Below are 23,414 nucleotides of genomic sequence, written 5' to 3' on the forward strand. Positions count from 1 at the left end.
CTTATAACCATTTTTTTTTACTTTGATGAACCCATAGATAAACACACACAAACGCAAGGTCATTAACGCAAATAATTAATTAAATGTTAGGAAAATTTGTATCAACGTCCATTCTTTTTTATCTTGTAGCTAAATAGTTTAAGTTTAATGAAAGAGATTAAATTAAATTTCCTTTACCGGTCTAAATTTGGTAGCGTGGGGGTAAAACCGTAGTTTGCACAAACCATGAGGGCAAAGTCAATCGCCATTAATAAGAGTAGTCAGAAACTGCAAATAAAAAACAAGGAAGCCACCAAACACCAATACCTTTTACACACAGAGTGCTGTTGGTTCGTTATCCAACTCCCACCATTTCCGGCACCACCTAATGCTACCGGACACCACCGCCTGGATGGACGGCGATGACGAAACCTCATCATGGTCACCCACCACCCACCACCAAGTCCTCACCCACGACACCAACACTTACGCCTCTCTCACCACCTTCAAATCCATGCTCGAAACAGAATGGTATCACTCTCACTCTCACTCTCACTCTCACCACAACAACAATAACAATAATAATAATAATAATAATAATAATAATAATAATAATAATATCAACACTGACGCTAACTCTCTCTTCTTACCCATGGACTCTTCCTCTTCGTGTTCTCCCTCACAGACCCACAACCAATTCACCCAATCTTTCCCCTTCTTCCCGCCAAAATTCAATACTATCAACCCGTACGATCTCCCCTTCGATTTCGGATGCTCCGACCCCAATTTCATTCCAAATCAGACATCCAGCTTCATGAATTACGCACACGTCACCATCCCGGAGCTTTCGTCAAGTTCTGACTTTCCGGCGACTAATAACGACACAGCCGGAGATATCAACTTCAACCCGGGTCTAACCGGATTCGATGGGTTTCCGGTGGCTCCATTGTTTCCGGAGAGGTCTAAAGTCCTCCGGCCGCTGGAGATTTCTCCGCCGGTGGGAGCTCAGCCGACTCTGTTCCAGAAACGGGCGGCGTTACGGCAGAGCTCCGATAAGTTGACGGACGGGAATGAGAAGAAGAGGAAGAGAAGGGAGGAAGATGAGATCGATGAAACGGCGGTTGATGTTTCTGGGTTTAATTACGTTTCCGATGAACTTGAACCGGCCGGCGGGAGTAATTCGGTTAGTAAAGGCAAGAAGAAGGGGCTGCCGGCCAAGAACTTAATGGCGGAGAGACGGCGGCGGAAGAAGCTGAATGATAGACTTTATATGCTCAGATCCGTTGTTCCCAAAATCAGCAAGGTAATTGGAGTATTATTGTTGGTTTTTTGGTGATTATTATATTAGTATTTGATTTGTTTTGTGTTTTGTTTTGTTTAGATGGACAGAGCTTCGATTCTTGGTGACGCGATTGATTATTTAAAGGAATTATTACAAAAGATTAATGATCTTCATAATGAATTAGAGGCAACACCACAAGGCTCTAATTTGATGCAACCTTCATCGAGTATTCATCCATTAACGCCCACCCCACCGGCTCTTTTGCAACATGTTAAAGAAGAATTATGTCCGCCCGCGCTTCCTGGCCCAAAAAACCATCTTGCAAAGGTAGTCTTTAGCTTCTTTTAAAAACGGGTCGTGTTTAACTTATCTTGTTTTGTTTAATAGGTCGACCGGTTAACCTATTTAACCCATTTTTACAATCCACTACCGCCAACTTGTTTGGCACCTTTAGCTAAATGGGTTACACGATTTTCAGTTTTAAGTGTGTGCGGGTTAGGGTTGCTTTATTTAACTCGAATTAGGAATTTGGGTAGTGTTGGGTTGACTTGTTTAACCCATTTAGTTAAACAGATCGACCCATGTAATTCAAATAGCACGTTTACAACTCGATTATTACACACTAACAGCCAACCCGTTTTACATGTTTAAATAAATGGGGTAAACGAGTCGTGTTTGGATTAAACGATTACAAGTGTTGTGTGCGAGTCTGGCTGATGATTTTGACAAAAATAAAAACATGAGTCTTAGCTAAACAGGTTAGCCCGCACACCTATCTACCTAAACTGGTCTACTTACTAACCAATTTATGATCCCTTTAACCCAGTTTTTTACAACCCACAAACCCGATTAGCATGTTTACAACTTGATTATTATCTGTCAACCCGTTGACACATTAAATTAGTGGATTAAACGTGTCGTGTTTGGGTTACACGGCCTGGGTTGATGTTTTTGACACGAACCATAATTGAAAAGTTAAACCTGCAAACCCGACACTATTAAGAATTCTAGATATCATCTTATCGGGTTTGTTTGCATAGACGATAATGGATTTTTTATGTGTAGGTGGAGGTGCATGCAAGAGAAGGTAGGGGTGTGAACATCCACATGTTGTGTGGGCGCAGACCGGGCCTCTTACTTTCAACACTGCGGGCCCTAGAGAATCTTGGGCTGGATATACAACAAGCTGTCATAAGTTGTTTTAATGGTTTTGCTTTGGATGTTTTTCGGGCCCAGGTATTATTACTAAACCCCACTAAACGGGCTTGTCAGGTCGGGCTGGCTAACGGGTCAAAAATGGTTTTTGAGCAAAATGAATCTGAGTCAAACTCATTGAATAAGTTGAGTTAACCTAAAGAAACAAGTTGCCATAAGTTGTATCAATCGTGTCGGGTTAGCGGGTTGATGTGGTGAATTGTGGAATCCGAACATCATCTGAACATGTCCTGTTTAACTTGGGTCTAATTTTTCATCGAAACCAAAGATAAATTTCTCTGATATTTTTTTGATTAATTAATATAATTTAATCTTTATCAGAAAAGAACGAATTAATAAAGAATGTTATTTTAATTTTTAAATTGAGTTTTTTCGTTTAAATAAATTGAGTTGTTATCAAAGTTTTTATTCATTAAATACACGTTAGACGTCTTCTGGTGCGTTTCATTTTTAGCTAAAGCTTTTTTTTTTCTTATCTTAATTAGGTTGTCTAATCACGTAAAAGAATAAATATAATCCAAGTTGACACGTTTGATTTTATATAAACGGGTTGAAATAATGATTTGAGTGATTAAAAGACTTTTGATGATGTTTTGCAGCAATGTAGGGAGGGGCAGGACACGTTGCCGGAGCAGATAAAAGCAGTGCTACTAGAGACAGCCGGATATCATGGTGCCATATAGCAGTTTTTTTTTTGTGTGGTAACATCCACGATGTTGATCTTGTTACTTTTAACCATTTAATAATATCCACTTTTAAGAAGGCCTGCCTAATTTAATTTGCAAAATTGCAGAAAAGAGTTATTTCGATTTAGGAGTAGAATTAGGGGGTCTATGAGGTTCGTTTAATCTAGTTCTCTAAATGACCAACAAGCAGCCCCCGTTAATCCGTTGTCAGTCGTTGATCAGATTTTCGATGAGATTCCCACCAATTCCTTTTAGGCAATTGTCAGTGTGAGCCATAAGATAAGATTTTATGATCAGGTATTTCACTAAACAGCAACCAGAAACATGACATCTCACCATGTACGTATTTCAATATTCAAATATAGCCTATTGTAGTCTCGGAGTGGTTTGTTGGAAAGGTTAAAATGGAGCGCGAATCGTTGTAAATGTCTTGTTTGAACCAGTGTTCTTTGAATACAAACACTCGGTCATTGATGTGTCTCATGTCTTGTTCATAGAAAAAGGCATGCCTATACCAACAGTTGATTTCCATGTGTGCATGTTATTTCATGTAGCCTATAAAACCTAATTGAATCTTATTCATACATCACACAAACCGTGTAATTAACGACTTATATCATAGTGTATACATTACATAAGAAAAAACCCATTCGAAACATGACAGCTGACTTTTAGTCATACTGTTAACTTATAGGCAATTCCTTGTTTGCGTTGTGAACTATCAACATAGCTAGTTTTAGGATTAGAAGCATCCAATAAGCATCATCATTAACAAAATTAGTATCATCAAGCTACCGATTAACAAATAAATAAAACTTCTATTCCAGTCTTCACTTGACAGACCAGTCTTTCTTATTCATCTGCTTCATAACTCTTAAATATTTAGATATCTAAGTGGGTGTGCGGGTGAGAAGATGGTAATTCAACGTGCAGAAATAGCAATCTCAATCCAAATGCAATAATGTTGTCCAAATAGTTTCTCTTATAAGCCCTAGTCGATCATACAGACTATAGTAGTATAGTACAAGAGCTCCCTTCCTTGTTTAGCTTCTGCTTCCAAAGTTACCTGAAAAAAATATATATTCTTAGATAATAACAAGTTTAACTTCCAACCTTAATGGTCCTCCACTTGTTCTTGTTCATAGAGAATATGAATGAGAAACACCTTTATACAGTTGGTAACAAGGATAAACGCATCTATCAATATATTAGTAACTAGTTTAAGGCCCGTGTATTACACGGGTCGGGTAATTGATGACAATTTTAAACGTTAACCATTAAGTGATATACAATCAACAACATGATCATATATTGTTAATAAAATTAAAATTTAAATTAAAATTACAGATTTTACATAACTAAGATTACACAAATATGTTACAAATAAGTAAAACCTTCTTTGTACACACATTTGTACTTGTATTGGCCGGTATACATTGTTTATTAAAATTCAAAATCTTTAGTACACATCTATTTGTAACTCTTGATAAGGTAACATATAACTCTTCCGTGTGACAAGTAATGTTCTTTAAGTACATATCAACCATAGATAAATGAAACTAACAAAAAAATATTCTTACATATAAAATATCATATCTTTTAATCATTTAATATGATGTCATTTGAGATTATCTACTAATGTTTATCCAAAAATCATGATTATCTACTCATCTTAACTTTGATGAGATAATCATCCTTAGAATCTTAAGAATTTGAAATTGATTAATCATGATAAAATTGCTATTGCCAAACGAAAACAGTGGAATGAGACTGAAACAAATTTTTTGATTTGACGTTTTAAATGTTTTTGTTAACTAATTTGTCTTACAAGACATATTAAATAAATATATTAAAAAAGTATTAATCAATCCATATAAAATATATATATTTGAAGAATTTCGGTCTGAGTTATGGAAGAATATATTGAAACCTAAATATTGATCTTCTTATCGCTAAAACCATTTATACTACAGAAAAAAGTCATATAAATAAATGACAAATGATTCATATAGTTAATCTTTATACATATGGATTATAATTAGGGATTACTCCATAGAATATTAACCAACTTTGAAAGTTGTTCCAATCAGGTCACTAATAAAAACTTTTGTTCCAATCAGGTCATTGAACTTTCATTTTTGTTCCAATCCTAGATATTTTACCTGGATAGCATGTAATCTAGGTTTTTTTTTTAATTTTCAATGTTTTTACTTTGCATAATAACTTTTAAAGGTTACGAAAATTAGTAAAAATGCAAAATATAATTTTAAAATTCCGAAAATTTGCAAAAAAAATTTGAAAATTACAATAAATTACAAAAATTGTAAATAAAAATTAAAAATTTTTCAAAACGGGTCGGAACGGGTTAGAGCAAGTCAAGGTCGGAACCGGTCAAAACGGATTTCGGGTCAGTTTTTTTTTGGACCAACGAATCAGCGCGTTTTCAACACGTTACAGCTCGTTTTAACAGCAAAAGCTTGTTTAAGCGATTTTTTCGGTTCGTTTTAGCACTTAACAGCTCGTTTAAGCGATTTTTCAGCTTGTTTCAACACCTAATAGCTCTTTTAAGCGATTTTTCAGCTCGTTTCAGCACCTAACAGCTCGTTTAAGCGATTTTTCAGCTCGTTTCAGCACCTAACAGCTCGTTTAAGCGATTTTTCAGCTCGTTTCAGCACCTAAGAGCTCGTTTAAAGCGATTTTTCAGCTCGTTTCTTCACCAAACAGCTCGTTTAAGCGATTTTCAGCTCGTTTAGCACCTAACAGCTCGTTTAAGCGATTTTCAGCTTGTTTCAGCACCTCACAGCTCGTTTAAGTGATTTTTCAGCTCGTTTCAGCACCTAACAGCTCGTTTAAGCGATTTTTCAGCTTGTTTTAGCACATAACAGCTCGTTTAAGCGACTTTTCAGCTCGTTTCAGCACCTAACGGCTCGTTTAAGCGATTTTTCAGGTTATTTCAGAACCTAACAGCTCGTTTAAGCTATTTTTCAGTTCGTTTCAGCACCTAACAATGATTTAGAAACGGGTTTCGGGTCGGAACGAACTGAAAAATAGCTTAAACGAGCTGTTAGGTGTTGAAATGAACTGAAAAATCGCTTAAGCGTGCTGTTAGGTGTTGAAATGAACTGAAAAATTGCTTAAACGAGCCGTTAGGTGCTGAAACGAGCTGAAAATCGCTTAAACGAGCTGTTAGGTGCTGAAACGAACTGAAAAATCGCTTAAACCAGCTGTTAGGTGCTGAAACGAGCTGAAAACTCACTTAAACGAGCTGTTAGGTGCAACGAGATGAAAAATCGCTTAAACAAGCTGTTGGGTGCTGAAACGAGCTGAAAAATCGCTTAAACGAAGTGTCAGGTGCTGAAACGAACTAAAAAATCGCTTAAACGAGCTGCTAGGTGCTGAAACGAGCTAAAAATCGCTTAAACGAGTTGTTAGATGCTCAAACGAGCTGAAAAATCGCTTAAACGAACTGTTAGGTGCTGAAACGAGCTGAAAATCGCTTAAACGAGCTGTTAGGTGCTTAAACGAGCTGAAAAGTCGCTTAAACGAGCTGTTAGGTGCTGAAACAAGCTGAAAAGTCGCTTAAACGAGCTGTTAGATGCACATGAGAAAATTTAATTTCAAATTTAAAATATTCGAAGAAAATTATGAAAAATACATAATTTCCTGAGTTCATATGCACATGAGAAAAATTTTAAATTCAAATTTAAAACCAACCTTATATAAAAAAATTATGCGTTGTGGCTCGAATCTCAGTTTACAAACAATTTGTAATTTTCATACAAATCTGAATTATTCGACAATGATGCATCTTTATTTTATTTAATTTGCAATTACCTGTGACTTTAAAGTTTTATTCTAATAGGTTTGCAACTTCAATTTTGATATTTCCTCGTTTTCTTATTTCACAAGTAATGTTAATGAATAAATGAGTTAAGATTTACATTTAATAAAAGTTGAATTCATATATTGAAATGACCTAGAAGCTAAGGACCATATATTGAAATTGATTGAAAAAAAGGTAAGAATGACTAAAAGATTGACAATTGACAAATATGAATAGTGTTTTATTAGAATAGATAGATATCTAAAAGCAAATGAATCAATAAAAGAAAGTTACAATTGGACCATGATCTAACTGTCAGGTGCCTATATGATCATGTCAGGGTAGTTTCATGCATATATCTATGAGATACACGGATATCATGCATATCTACTTACACTCGCCTAAACACTACAGTATTTTTATTGTGCATGTGAATAGTAATGCATACACCATATATATGGTTGTCCCTGTTACGTATCTCATTAGTTTAAGTTAGTATATCGATGGGAGAAAGTCTAATACACAAAGAAAAAATAGCCGTGTGTCTCATCGATAAATAAGTGATATGTTGCTCACATCACTAAATATGTAGTCAGAGCAGATAAAAGTCGTGCTTTTAGAGACAACAACATATCCTGGTGCCACTTAAAAAAAAAAAAAAGATTTTCCGTGCGTAGCATCATCCACAATGTTGATGTTGTTACTTTCACCATTTAATAAAATCCACGTTTTAGTCAAATAAATATAAAATATATTTTTTTTCGCTTGATTGGTTTATACTTTATATTGGAGTTGTATATTCGTCTGGGCTATAAAAAAGGAACTTGGGCCTGAAGACGTTTCTAGCAGGCCCAAAATTGAAATGTGATTTGATAGTGGTTAATAAGTTAATAAACTGTAACGAGCTTGAATCCAACTAAACTAACAACCGATGGTACCTCAACTAATCATTTACTTTTTTATTGAGAAAATCGAACAAATTCTAACCCAAATAAACCGATTATGAAAATCTAAAAACTGAAAGTTAATTATAGGTTTAAGCTTATAGTTAAATAGAATCACTTCAAATCCCTTAATTCTATTCCATTTACATATGACGTTAAAAGATTGCGTAGTTCTTCAAGCTTGAATTTGCTTGTTTATTATTTTATTCATATACATATATAACTATTTTATATATAGGCATGTTTGGGATTGGGTTTGTAAATAAGTTATTGACTTATTATTTTAGATGATCTGATAGTGTTCAAAAGCTATTTTCATAAATCATGACTTTCAATTTTTTTTTAAAGCAAATAAATTAATAAGTTGTTATAAAACTCAATCACAAAAATGCCAATAACATGAGTTTTTTTAAACGTACCTTATTCTCCTTATTTTTACTAAATGTACCAAATCCCTCAAGTTATACATTATGTCATTCAAAGCTTTATTTTATTTATTATTTTTTTGTCATTTGTAATCTTATTATTATTATTATTTAAAAAAAACATTTTAATTTTCTTTTACTTTTTCTAACTAACAAAAAACATTGTTTTCTTATTTAGAAAAAACAATTTTTATTATTCAAAAATACTTTTTTTTCTATACATTTCGTTTACTTTTTTCATGGTTTTTTTAAAAAGTTTTTAGATATGGTCTGCATTTAAAAAAAATATATTGTTTGTTAATAAATAAATAGTGTATTTATGTAATAACTGTACAAATTTTATAAATTGAGGATTAAATATTTTTTGTTATGTGATAATTAGTATGTTAACATAAAAATAATGTTAATTTTTCAAAAAGGTAGGTTTAATCTGGAAAAATAAGTCACGTGTGTGATAATTTGTATTTATAAGTTTTAACACATAAGTTTTTATTTTTAAAAATAGGAAAATTTAAATAGCAAAATAATTTAAAAAATACTTAATAAAAATATACACCATATATCCATCCAAAGTTATGTGAACATATTATTCAACCTTTGATTATTGTCAGTTTTGTTCATTATAAGATTAGAAGAAGAATATGAAAAAAAGAAAAAAAAAACATGTGAGAAGTCTTTGTGAACCAAGAAGTGAAATAATAAAAAGTACAAGAAGTCAATCTACTTTATTTTTAATTTTAATCTTAAATGTTTAATCGTAAATGAGAAGGGTATAAAGGTAATATTAATTGTATTGTTTCCCCCAATTATTCTAATTAATTAAACCGTAGTAATTGTCTCTCTAAGTTGTTTTTGAACTACCAACGAATTCTAAAATGGATTACTGGCTAAACTCACCATATTTGGGTACACTCGCATTTCAAGCTGGAGAAAACCCTCTCATAAGGACAACGCCCGTGAACACTCGCTCAAAGGCATGACAGTGCGATGAGACAAAACTCGTTCATTTCAAGGAAATAACTAGTAAACGCCACCTACTTGCCTAATATCCTACTATCATCCAGTGTCGCCGAAGCTAAATGATAGGGGCATAAATCGAACATGTGTCACATGAAACATCAAGTCTCCTCTTAACAATCCACCATCAACTATTAACATAACTAATTAAACCATAATAGATTAAAAAAATTTCGTCTCTTATGATTACACTCATGTTATTCAATAACCTACACTTTTTGTGTGTGTGTTTGGTTTGTTTGTTTGTCTTTTTCATATAAAAACATTTATATAAATATAAACATTCACAAAAATAAATACCCTACACTTATGTTTTTATACAGAAAACATATAACCAACACAATATATAACCTATACATGTATTTAAATATCAACAAATATATCTAATCACATTGCAAATAATATAACATACACATGTGTATTTTTAATACTAACAAACACATATAACCTACATAAAAACACACAGTCTGACTGCAACTGTTAAATAATAGTTGTTTAAATGTAGTTTTTACATATAAATTTCGCCATGGGTAGGCGATAACATTATTGACAACGAAATACGCAATGCATGAAAATGATAATACAAATTTAGTCATAACACCTATACATTATATGATAATGCAAAAAACGTGAAAACATAACAAAATTTTAGGAAAAACAATACAAAATGCATATGTATCTTTATGTTTTAAAGTTAAACAAGATAAAAATTATAAAAAGAAAAGATAACCATGTAACACTGTTTTGTTTTTATCAAAATTTATAATTAAGGAAAAAAAAAGAAACATTTAACGTCATCTTGGCCCATTTATTTAGCCAGAACTACAGAAATTGTCCTTTATGTTTAAACCAAATTTTAGTAACTGTTCTTTATCGTTAAAAGTAACACAAATTATACTTTACGTTTCCAAATGTTGCACCGTTTGTCCTTTAATCCTAACCTAGTTAGTTTTTATCGTTAAGTCTAGTCATGTGCCTTGCACATGAGGGTAAATTGATCATTTTACCCGCTTACTAAAAAAACATTAAAAAAAAAAATAAAAGAACACATTCTCTTCTTCATACACCACCACCAACCCATCACCACCACCACCATCTTCTCCGGCGAACCACCACCACCATCTTCTCCGGCGAACCACCACAGCCACCAACTAACCCACCGCTCTCCGTCGTCCGTACGCAACCCTCAAATCCAATAAAAATCAAATCTAAATAAAAAATCATAAGGTTTCACCATATCCAGAACAATCAAGGATTTAACCACCACCATTCAACTTCCGGCGACCACCGTTCATCGATATTTAACCACCAATATCTGAGCTTGTTTAATTCTTCGGCAGCCGCAAACACGGTGGAACACACCACTAGCCTACCGATTCAAAAAAATCAAGTCCTGCAACCTTTGATTCGCGAACAACGACATTGATATGAGCTTGCCGGAAATATAATCGTGGTCAGGGTTGTCGAGGGAAGGCAGATCTGAGCGTCGTCGCTGGTGGTTATAATCGTGGTCCGTCGCTGGAAGGAAGATCTGAGCGCCGTCGAGGGAAGCAGATATAATCTTGGTCCGTCGCTGGAAGGCAGATCTGTCGACGGCGACGGTTCAGGCTATGAAGGTGATTGTCGGGTTTAGGGTTTGGGGATAGGGAGGTTGGTGGGTGTGGTGGTGAACCAATTGGGCTTTACAGTGGTGGCAGGTGGTTGTTGCAGCGGTGGTGGGTGGTGGTTATGGCAGTGGTGGCTGGTGGTATATGGAGAGAGAGAGAATCTCCATATATATATATATATAAAGTTTTTCATTTATTTATTTTTGTTTATTAATTAATTAAAAGACTATATTTTTAGTTTAGCAGGTGAAATGACTAATTTACTCTAGTGTGCAAGCACATGACTTGACTTAACGGAAAAAATTAACTAAGTTAGGGTTAAAGGACAAACGGTGCAACATTTAGAAACATAAAGTACAATTTATGTTACTTTTAAAGATAAAGAACAACCATTGAAATTTGGTGTAAACATAAAGAATAATTTCTGTAATTATGTCATTTATTTAAGAGGAAAGATATCAATAATAAGAAAAAACAAACTCTAATACTACCTTTAGCTAATTAATTCATACAAAATGTTTTGTTATTTAATTATAAATGTATCCTTATTAATTTTGACCATTACTTAAAGTGATCTATTGGTTGAAATTTCTTTTTGCGTACAATTATCGTTTTTCTCGTACTAAGATCACATATTGCATAAACTTAATCACACACATATATGTGTGTGTAACGGAATGATATCATTTCACTTCTTTAAGTTGTGAGAACACGAAAGAACTTCAATCAACTATTTTATTCAATTTTTAATTTTCATATGTATAATAACTTTAATTATAAGTAAGTTACTTCTACATAAAAAAAAATTACGTCGGTCATCTTATAAAATAAGTGTAACAAGCGATTACATTACAACGTGAATGATAAAAATTTGCAAATGTTTGTGCAATATAAATGTTCATTACACAGACGTTAAAAGTCAATGCGCGCAAAAAAAAGTTCAATTTATTTATGCATATTAAAATAAAACATAAATAGTAAATTCTTTTGAATTCTCAAAACTTAAACTTAAGTAAATAAATACCCATTAACATTAAATATATTAATTATTTATTTTATCATTGCATCATAGTAATGCATAAATTAATATGTATTAAGTAATTCTAGATTTGTACGTAATAGCTTAATAAATATTATTGTTAACATAAATAATATGCTCGAGACTCTTAAGCCGGTCAATTTCGGTATATAAAGTTTTGGGCTCGTATAAATGAGCTCTAATTTAGGTTGAGCTCTAATTTAGGTTTGAGCTTCTCCAAGTTGGAGTTTTATCAAACCGATATCACATAGCTCACGAACGAACAACTTTTTACGCTCCTGCTATAGACATTTACTCGGACCATGCGATCAATTCTAGAGTTAGACGTGCACTGTCAGTACTTGTGAAAATAGAAAAACTAATGAACGTATTTGTTAGTCCTTAAACATGAAAATTTTAATAAAGTGGCATAAAAAGTGTAAAATGATATAATAAATTTGTACATAAAGCAATCAAATTAATAAACTGTTACATGCACGTGAACGTACACAAGAATCTTCATACACGTGCACGCAAGAATCTTCATTACATGCAACCACATAAAAAACCATATTGCCACAAATGCAACAAGTGGCAAAACCATATTACCACGTACACTCCACACATATAACAAGTGTCCTAGTAGTAGACACTTGTCCTATACTTCATAAACAATTGAACACGTACATGTTTGATGTATTGGAATATTATGAATATACAATGAATCTCTTCAATTTATGGAATCATTTATCTGACTGTTTAGGCTGAGGGGTGTGGGGCTTCAACGGGGGCGCTAGAGCCCCTCCGCTCGCGCCCCCAGGCGCTAACACCACACCACCGGGGCGCTAACGGGGCGCTAGCGCGGAAAAATATGCAGGCGCAAGCTGGTTAGCGGGAGAAGAGAGAGAAAAGCACGGGATTTGATGGTTTTTTGACCGTTGGAAGCCGACCAAACCCAAAAAAAAAAATTTTTTCCTATATAATTATACCCTATTAAAGCCCCCATTAAAGCCCCCCATACCAGGGCCAGGGGCTCCAACGGGGGCTCCAACACCCCCCTTATCCAGTTTCTCTTTCTGCCACACGTCATAATATTATTGGTTGGAGCCCCCACTGGAGCCCCCATTAGAGCCCCCCACACCCCTCAGCCTTACATATAGTAAAATCCTAGTTTGTGAGCATGTGAACGCCAACAACCAGCCTAATTAATGATCAACATAGCTAGTTTATACTTTTTAGATTAGAAGCATCCGGTTATAAGATCATGTGTAGCGGATGGAGCCCTTATAGGAACGTTACGCGTCATGTGACGCCATGTCACTATAACCTTCAAATCATTACGTTATTATTATTATTATTATTATTATTTATAAAAAAACTAATAAACAACCTTTCACGCTTCAACCCCTCACCCGCGCTGTGCGGGAAACGCTCCCCCCTCAAACCCCCCACCACCACCCCTAGAGATGGCCAAAAAAACCGGTTGGGGAACCGGTTTACCGGTTTAAACCGGAAACCGGTTTTTACGAAAACCGGTTTTTTAAAAACCGGTTTGACCGGTTTAGAAACCGCCGGTTCGTCTTTCGGTTACAAGTTCTAGATCCAAAACCGGTTAACGAACCGGTTAATGGAAAAACCGGTTTTTTTTATTAACCGGTTATGGAAAAACCGGTTAACCGGTTTATAAAAAAACCGGTTTATAACGGCTATATGCCCGTTTTTTTTGTTTTTGGACCGTTTTTTTTGTTTTTGGACGTTTATTTCATACGCGATTATTTTGTTATCTCACGCTCAATTATACCACATTACCACTCCATACGCTCTTATTTCGTAGTCGTTTATTTCATACTCGAGTATACCACTCTTATTTCGTAGTCGATTATCATGGCCTCCCAAAGTGCTGCTTCATCCGTCAACATGGGTGCCTCGAACACGGGAGAAACGGTCGTTCGGGTCATCCCCACGAAACGAAACCATGATGTTTGGCAACATTTCAACCTATGCGAAATGTCTAACGGTAGCCAAAAAACTCGATGCAAACATTGTTTGAAGTTTTATGGCAAAGATGCAAACTCCACTTTAAAAGCGCATGTACAAAGGTCTTCAATAAGTACAAAATATAAAAAAACAAATATTCGTATTTGAAACCGCGAAATTTAAAAAAAAAAAAAAAAAAAAACCGGTTAATAAAAAAACCGGTTTATTAACCGGTTCTAACCGGTTTCTAAACCGGTCCTAACCGGTTAGACCGGTTAGGGTTTTGACAGCAAAAAACCGGTTATTAACCGGTCCGGTTATTAACCGAACCGGTTTTTTTCCGGGCCAAAAAAAAAACGGTCCGGTTAATAACCGAACCGGTTTTTTTAAAAAAACCGGTTTGTGCACCTCTACCACCCACCCAAAGTGTCCCGGGGGCGGTGTTCTGACGCTTTGTCGCTTTGAGGACTTTTTAGGTGGGAAAGCGCCCTCACTACGGAGGGTATAAGTCATTTTTAACCAATATTAAAACCGCTCGAAGTCTGGTATTTCTTAGAATAATTGGTGTAATTTCATATTGTAAGTCTTGTTTGCTTTGTTGTGTTGTTTCTAACGTCTGGCAATTTTTAATGAAAGTTGCCGGTCTAGAAAAACATAATTAATATCATCAAGTAACCGACCAATGTTACCTAAGAAAAAAGAAAATACTATTATTAGATAATAATAAGTTTAACTTCCAACTTCGGTTTTAAAAGTTTGAGGTATCACATATTACATCAATTCTAGATAATATTTACTACATTGTTATAATAATCCTTAGAACATCCAAAATTTAAATAATAAAAAGAAATAAATAAATATGATTTGATTTATATAGGGTTGAAATAATGAGTTTATACGTGAGAAGCATTAGAAGTAAGGGTGCATTTGAGTCGAGATACTCGCGAGCTACTTGTGAAAAAGCTCGATTGAGACGAGCTTAAACGAGATCGAGTATAATCTCGAGTCTAAAAGTAAGCTCGTTTAATAAACGAACCCAAGCTTCGCTTATCGAGCTCCAACCGACTCACGTGGCTAAACGAGTTTCTCATGATTAATATAAATTTTATAACATATATTTTATAACATATATTTATATATAGTGAATAATTATTAAGTAATCTATATAAATAATATATATATATATATATATATATATATGTATAGGTGATAGGTGATGGTTCAAGAGAGAAATAATATTAGTGCGAGAAGTGTGAAATTGATCTTAACAATTGATTATGTTTGATCTATGGCTTACATTCAAAATGACAATATTGTAATATTCATATTCCTTTTTTAATGTATTTAATGCCAGAAGGGTATATTGGGATTTTATTTTTTTAGAAGTTTAAACTAAAACGTATATAATATTAATCACATTCCAAAAATATGACCAACATTATCACACTTCATATTTGTAGCTTATTTTATTAGGGACTTAATTTATATAGTGTTAACTGAATCAATCTTTGTATCTGTAACAAATTATCGTGTAAGATACATTTCTTTAGATTTTATTTGTAAATATTAATTATTGTTATCTTGTCTTAAATTTATGACAAATTTTAAGATTTTTATATGAATAACTTTTATCTATAACTTAGTGGAAGTACTAGAGTATAGACCCGTGTAACACGCGGGTGAAATAACATGTCACTAAACATAATCAAGTTAAACATCAATTTAAATAAACATAATACTTCTTCAATGATTCGTACCAAAACGTTATAGATTTACATTGTCTTTATATTAAACTTCAAAATTACAAGAAGTTAATTTAAACCGAACAACCAAAACACTTCAACAAAATAACAAATAATGTTCATTGATATTAAACCATCATGAACAACATCAAAAAAATACGCCAAAAGGAAATCCATTTACCTAAGACACCTGAAAATTTATACAAAACAATAGCAGATTAAATAAAATATAAACCTAACATAACAACAGGTTTAATAATTACTAACATATAAATAACAAAATCAGTATTAACAACCATAAAATTTCATAAATAACATATTAGAGAAAACAAATATTTAACATTAAGATGGCCTTACAAAAATATTAAAGAGTAAGATTGTCTACATAAAACGTTGATAGTTACACAAACTTGTCTATATTAGCAAAGTCATGAAAATGTTTAAACCGTATTATCATAGCATGAACTTCAAAAATTTCCGTCCAAAAACAAAAACATTTTGCTTTAGAACCTGAAAAACAAAACAAACCATGCAACCTGATTAAGTATTAAACTAAAATTAAGTATAAACTAAACTGTTAATGTATGTCATAATGAGTTTATATTAACATTAATATCTAGAGGATTATGTAAAACTAAAAACAAAATGTGTGAATGTAACAATTACCATATAAATATAGGCAATCATAAAATTTCACAAGAAAACATTTTAGAAAATCATAAATTTTAACATAACTTTATAACCACAATCTTAAAATTCAGATGCTTTTAAAAAAAATGCAACAAATTGGTCATCAAAATCATAATATTTTTTCACTATCATATTAAACATAAGTTAGGATAGTACCCGTGTTACACACGGTGAAACATATTTAAAAACATAATATATATGTAATATCATATAAATTTAATGAAATGCAAATGTTGTACTTATAAATAAATGATTATTTTATATGAATTATAAGATATCATAACTTATTTGAATCAAATACAAAAACTAACAAAGATAAATGAAAAGTTAAAATATTTTATAACTTGCAGCACGAGTCAATGGTTTCAAATCTATTTTATAACTTGAGCCTGTGTTACACACGGTTGAAAATATAAAAACAATAACATAAGAATTTGTAAAAAAATATACTTAATTTTTTCAAACCCAGGTCATAGTTACAAATCAATAATAATCCAGCTAGTATTTGAACTAACAATATACCAAAATATATTTATAATCTAATAATACAAAAGAACAATATGGTACCAAACTACGAATTAAAAGTAAACTATAACCCACAACCTCCATCTCCTTGATGCAATATGAAATTGAAATGAATGATCAACTTTGTATTGTGAGTTTCTTGGAATTGCTTAGCTGCAAAATTCGAATTCTTTCTAAAAAAGGTCAGATTGAATATATATATATATATATATAGTTAGTAAATTACCATCTTGAAAAAAAATCCACTTTAGAATTAAATAACCTAATGAGTGACCCGTGTAACACATGGGAGGGAATTTTAGAAAACATAAAATATACATATATGTTTTGAATTTAAATGATTAATTTATTCAAATTCGGTTTTTTAAAATATAGTCAAAGTCCAACTGTGTAAATCAATATTTAAAGTGATAAGAACAATGAGAACAAATGTATAAATAGAAATGACAATAAATTATTATTATTATTATTATTAAAATTTGCAAGGCCCCGATACCGGTGCCCTACTTTGAACGTTGGATTTACTCATAAACACAGTTCTAAATATCAGAGTTAATTAAAACTTTCGTGGAATAATATAAAAGTCAACCATTCATTACAAACATCCATCACTTGTCTTTTCAAAAACATAATATAAAACACAGTATTTCAAACATCACGACAAATCTTCAGATGCCAACATCTTCAATCCTGCCATATGGCCCACTCAAACCATCTGTCTCAATCTGTTAACCTGCGTGCATACTAAAAGTCAGCTATGCTGAGTGAGTTCTAGTTAATCATACAACATACAATACATTCATAACTACGTACTTCATACTTTCATAATTCAATCATAATATACATACTTACTTTCATAGTTTATTCTAAACTCTACTTTATATTATTCTATTCTGCCTCGGATATTATTAGGGTCCGGTCCTTTCTACCTTGAGTATTATTAGGGCTCAGTCCCTTTCTGCCTCGAGATTTATAAAGGGCTCGGTCCCTTTTCTGCCTTGGATATTATTAGGGTCCGGTCCCTTTTCTGCGTTGTAACATTCTACTTTCGGTTATATTAATAAAATAAAGTTCGTTTATTTTATAGCGGGTCGTTATCGGTTTAGTTGAATAGAATACGAGATGGACTTGTGTTGGGTAAATGGATATGGGTTATGGACTTGGGTTATGGACGAATGAAGGAAAGACCATGGGCTTAAGCCCATGATCAAAAATATATATACCCTTAATCCTCCATTTAATTCATTTACACATATCCCTTACACCATCCAAAACACACACTTAAGATTCTCTCTCTAGTTCTCTCTCTCTCTAAACCGATATCAAGAAGGAAACCGAGAACTGACCCGAGGTAATGATAGTATTTTATTGTTTGAGCTTAAAACCGTTAGTTATGAACACGAAACGACGAGCCGACACCGTTAAACCGTTTAAGTCACGAGATCCGGGTAGATTCGGGTATAAACCGAACCTATGATGAGCTTAGGGGTCACCCTAGCTCAGATCTGGATCGAACGGGACGAAAAACGGTGAAAAACGAATTAAAACACGTTTTTCCGGTGAATCCGAGGTTTTCCGGCGGTGGCGCCGGAAAGGCGGCGCTGGAAAAGGTTGGTACGAGGTTAGCGATGTCAGGGAATGTTCTGACATTCCCTGACCTAACCCTAATTCGCTAAGGGTAACTAGCGAAGTAGGTGTGATTCGCCAGCCGATTCGCTAAGGAAAGATTAGCGAACTAGCATGTCATTCGTTAAGGAAATAAGGGCGAACTAGGCCATTCGCTAAGGCCATTCGCTAAGAGAGGGATGAATGAACCCCCTTCGTTATATGGTTCATTCGTTGACCAGATCAGTTCGTTAAGGTCCAATTGGCTAAGGACCAGTTCGTTAAGATGCCTAATCGTTACAAAGGCAGATTCGCTATAATGGCTAATTCGTTATGAATTCCCATTCGTTAAGAACCGAGTGACGAATTAGAACTTTGAAAGAATGACAGAACAGTCCCTGGACTTAGAAAAGAATGATATAATTACAAAGTGACCCTTGGACTTTGATGATATATGAAAGATGCCTTCAAGGGTTAAAGTGTAGCGATTAACTAACCGGTAATAATCCAATGAAGTAAAACCGGCTTAGATACGTGAGATTAATTAGGTATACGATAGGAAGAGTTAGAGCCGTATTTAATATATGTATGATCATACAGTTAGTCGTGCTCAGCTCATGAAAGGATTAACTATAAACAGTGAACGCAACCGCCTTGAGGTGAGTTTCTAGCCCCACTTCCTTGTTATGTTTTCGGGGCTGTGTGCATACTCGATGTGATAGTTAATACACTTATCTTAAGTGGTAACTGTATGCCTTGTATGATTTATGTATGATGATTGTTTGACGGTGAGTGAACGATCTTCGGATATTGCATGTACCGTCAGGTGGTAGTTAAGATATGATTGATAAGAATGATGAAAGATATGATGTATGTATGAATATATGATGTATGCATAATGTATGTATGTTATGATGATGGTACGTGAATGCTCTTCGGAGATTGCACGTATTGTCAAGGAAAGTATGTATGAACAGGTACGGTACAGTTACACGAAATAAAGGGACCAGACCCTAATAATATATGTGATGGTAGGGACCAGACCCTAATAATATCTGTGATGGTAGGGACCAGACCCTAATAATATCTGTGATGTTGGGGACCAGACCCTTTATAATATCTGTGATGTTAGGGACCAGACCCTTATAATATCTGTGAGGTTATAGAGCGGAAGGCTCTTTAAATAGAACGGATAGTTAATTATGAAAAATAAGTATGAATAATGTACACCCCTTCGGGCACGTGTGCAAGTATGAGAACAGATTGTATGTTGTATGATTAACTACAACTCACTCAGCGTAGCTGACTTTTAGTATGCACGCAGGTGAGTAAATTGAGGCAGCTTGCATAAGAGGAAGCACATGGCATGGACTTGAAGAAGCTGGCATCTCAAGAAATGTTATGTTATTCTAAAGACAATGTTTTATGTTTTAAATGATTTGAATGCCCGTTAAGACAACAAAGTATGGTTTTGTAATATGATGGTTTGAATGTTTTAAGATTCCGCGAATATTTTTTATTAACTCTGATATTATGAACTGTATTTATGAGTAAATCCAACGTCCAAATGTGAGGCACCGGTAATGGGGCCTTACAAGTTGGTATCATAGCAAAGTTCGAGAGATTTAGGCATCTTATATGCTTAGACTCGAACAGAGAATGGGATTAAAGTAAGAAAAGAAAGAAGATGCTTGTACAAGAATGCCATGTGTCACTCAAGCAAGCTCAGTAACGGTAAAGTGTATGATTAAATATGTATGTTAATGTTAGCTTGATTGCTAAAGAAAGGATATGTGAATGTTAGGGATAGGATTACTTGATTGATTAACTGTTTAGGATAGAACCAGAACAAATAGACTCATAAGGGAAGTGTATAGGACACGGAATGTAACGTGATCAGCTAATCACAATTGGCCACTGCTATTACCTGTTAGCCTTACTATCCTTGTACTAAATAGTTCCTTGAGTGATGATGTTTGTGTTTTCCCTTTTAGAATACGATGGCTGGAACAGGAGGAAATGTGGAAGCGGGAGGTCGAAGACGCGGCAGGCCCCGTCGTGCCCAACGACCTTCGGTAGAAACAGCTTCCGACACCGAAGCTGAAGGAAGCGCAGCTGGAAGAAACCCGAGTAACAACGAGGGAGTTCAGCTGGATCCCGCTGTTCATGCTGCTATTGCCCAAGCGATAGCAACTGCTATGAAGAACATGAATCCCGATAAGCCTGCTGGAGGCCCAGAAGGAACCGCCGTAAGGGCGGAAGGAGAAGGTAGGAAGGATGATGAAGGGGAGAGGGTAGAATCGAGCGTTGTGAAATCGGTGAAGGTGGATGGTAGAAAAAGGGGCCGAGGTGGATGCAACTATAATTCTTTCAAAGGTTGTGATCCACCACAGCTAACTGGCTTGGGAGACGCAATCGCTACTCTCTAATGGATAACCGCCATGGATAAAATTATCCGAATTAGCGAATGCCGTCCCGACCAAGCTGTGGGATATGCCACCCAATCACTCAGTGAGGAGGCAATGTATTGGTGGGAGTCAGTTGAGCAGAGGAAGAGTCGAAAAGAGATCAAGGCCTTGAGGTGGGACGATCTGAAAGAGTTAGTGATGAAACGATTTTGTGCTGATGCTGAGGTAGAGAAGGTTGAAATGAAGTTCTTGAGTCTGAAGGCGGGTAAGATGACACACCGCGAATACCTCACTGAATTCAACCGCCTGTCAAGGTTGGTGCCAGATATGGTGGACACAAAGGCCAAGCGGATCAAATGTTACCTTAGGGGACTGCCGCAGAATGTTCGCGTCTTGGTCAAGACTGGTAGACCGGGTACCTTTGACTCTGCTGTGGGACTCGCAGAAACGGTTTATGAGGACTTGATAGATGAAGCGGTTATGGAAGAGAAGAAAGAGAAGAAGTGGATCGCTCCTGCCAAGTGACCTGGTACTCAGTTATGGAACCCCAAGAACAAGCAACCTAGAGTTTGGGAAAAGAGGTTGTGTAAGACCTGCGGAAAGATGCATGGTGGTGAGTGCAAGTGGGGTAGAAGTTCTGATGTTTGTCTCAAATGTGGAAAGGCTCATGACGGAGAATGCAGAATGGGGTCGAATGCCTGTTATAAGTGCGAGAAGGTAGGGCATTATGCCAATGAGTGCAGTGCGAAGCCAGCATGTTACAAATGTGGCAAGACAGGCCATATGGCAAGAGAGTGCACTGAAGGTGAGGCTGGAGGTAGTGGGAAGAAAGATTTTGATCAAGCAAGGCCGAGGACTAGAGCCTATATGCTGACCTAGGAACAAGCTAGACAGATTCCTGATGTTGTGACCGGTACGTTCTTAGTAAACGACATTTCTGCTTCCGTATTATTTGATTCTGGTGCCAATAGAAGTTTTGTAGCTACGACATTTAGTAAACTAGCTAAAATGAAAGGCTGCCGAGTGTCTGAAACTTTCATAGTAGAAACCGCCAGTGACACTTCGGTTAAAATAACAAAAATGGTTAAGGATTGTAAGATAGAGTTAGAGGGACATGAGTTCCCTGTTACTTTGTATGTTATGACCTTAGGAGGGTTCGATGTAGTCTTGGGAATGGATTGGTTGTCTGATTTTGAAGCTCAGATAGTATGTAAGAGTAGAATAATAAAGCTAAGGTTTTTAGATGGTAGTGCAGTGACGGTTTACGGTGATAAAGAAAGTTCAGGGTTTAACGTCATTTCGATGATAAAAGCCGAAGGGTTATTACGACGAGGATGTGGTGCCTACCTGGCGTATGTTGTCAACGCTACGACCGAGATGAAAGAAATGAAAGATGTTCCTATCGTGTGTGACTACCCAGAAGTGTTCCCTGAGGATCTTCCAGGGTTACCACCGGAGCGAGAGATAGAATTCCAGATAGATTTAATACCAGGAGCCCAGCCCGTCGCCAAAGCACCTTACCGTCTAGGTCCGTCCGAGATGAAAGAATTGATGTCCCAACTACAAGAACTCCTCGACAAGGGTTTTATTAGACCAAGTGTTTCCCCGTGGGGCGCACCAGTGTTATTCGTAATGAAGAAGGATGAAAGTATGAGAATGTGCATATACTATCGTGAGTTGAATAAGCTTACGGTGAAGAATAGATATCCTTTGCCAAGGATTGATGATCTTTTTGACCAACTGCAAGGTTCAAGTTGGTTCTCACGGATAGATCTCAGATCAGGCTATCATCAACTTAAGGTGAAAGAGGCAGACATCCCTAAAACAGCGTTCCGAACGCGGTATGGACACTACGAGTTCCTCGTAATGTCATTCGGTCTAACGAATGCTCCCGCAACATTTATGGACATGATGAATAGGGTTTGTCGGCCGATGTTGGATAAGTCGGTTATCGTCTTCATTGATGATATATTGATTTATTCAAAGAGTGAGTTTGACCATGCTGAGCATTTGAGAGAGGTATTGGAGACTGAAGAAAGAGAAGTTGTATGCTAAGTTTTCGAAGTGCGCGTTCTGGTTAAGAGAAGTGCAATTTCTAGGTCACGTGATTAATCCGGAGGGGATTACCGTGGACCCAACTAAGATTGAACCGATAACGAATTGGAAGACTCCACAGAATCCGACTGATATACGAAGCTTCCTAGGGTTAGCTGGCTACTATTGGCGATTCATCGAAGGTTTCTCCAAGATAGCCGCACCGCTGACCGGTATGACCCGAAAGTCGATAGTATTCAGTTGGGGAAAGTTTCAAGAAGAAGCCTTTCAGGAATTAAAGAAGAGACTCACGCAAGCTCCAATCCTTTCTCTACCCGATGGTGACGAGGATTTGGTTGTCTGTACTGATGCTTCGCATCGTGGGTTAGGTTGCGTGTTGATGCAACGAGGAAAAGTGATAGCTTACGCGTCTAGAC

At 35.4% G+C, this 23,414-nt stretch overlaps 1 protein-coding gene across 3 annotated transcripts; it reads left to right on the forward strand.

The window, feature by feature from the left end:
* The first annotated feature begins 326 nt into the window (after positions 1-326).
* Positions 327-7,712, forward strand: LOC143529304 (transcription factor ICE1-like). 3 transcript variants are annotated; one of them, XM_077025127.1, is made up of 5 exons: positions 327-1,282; positions 1,361-1,588; positions 2,327-2,497; positions 3,055-3,172; positions 7,648-7,712. In XM_077025127.1, the coding sequence occupies exons 1-4, from the start codon at positions 368-370 to the stop codon at positions 3,157-3,159; spliced, it is 1,419 nt and encodes a 472-aa protein (XP_076881242.1). In that variant the 5' UTR covers positions 327-367; the 3' UTR covers positions 3,160-3,172; positions 7,648-7,712. The 3 variants fall into 3 exon arrangements, with proteins under 3 accessions (XP_076881242.1, XP_076881241.1, XP_076881243.1); XM_077025126.1 differs by lacking the exon at positions 7,648-7,712 and having other exon boundaries at positions 3,055-3,309; XM_077025128.1 differs by lacking the exon at positions 7,648-7,712 and having other exon boundaries at positions 3,076-3,309.
* Positions 7,713-23,414: the final 15,702 nt, after the last annotated feature.

The sequence above is a fragment of the Bidens hawaiensis genome, unplaced genomic scaffold (assembly GCF_021521415.1).
Source record: "Bidens hawaiensis isolate Kalapana, Puna unplaced genomic scaffold, B.hawaiensis_p1.1 tig00008534_1, whole genome shotgun sequence".
In the NCBI taxonomy this organism is placed as follows: Eukaryota; Viridiplantae; Streptophyta; class Magnoliopsida; order Asterales; family Asteraceae; genus Bidens; species Bidens hawaiensis.

What these genes read in the sequence shown, in the direction of transcription:
- LOC143529304 (XM_077025127.1), top strand. Translation starts at nt 368, where the DNA reads ATGCTACCGGACACCACCGCCTGGATGGACGGCGATGACGAAACCTCA. An exon ending in TTGTTCCCAAAATCAGCAAG is followed by an intron (nt 1,283 to 1,360) that starts GTAATTGGAGTA and finishes TGTTTTGTTTAG; the next exon opens with ATGGACAGAGCTTCGATTCT. An exon ending in TGGATGTTTTTCGGGCCCAG is followed by an intron (nt 2,498 to 3,054) that starts GTATTATTACTA and finishes AGTGATTAAAAG; the next exon opens with ACTTTTGATGATGTTTTGCA.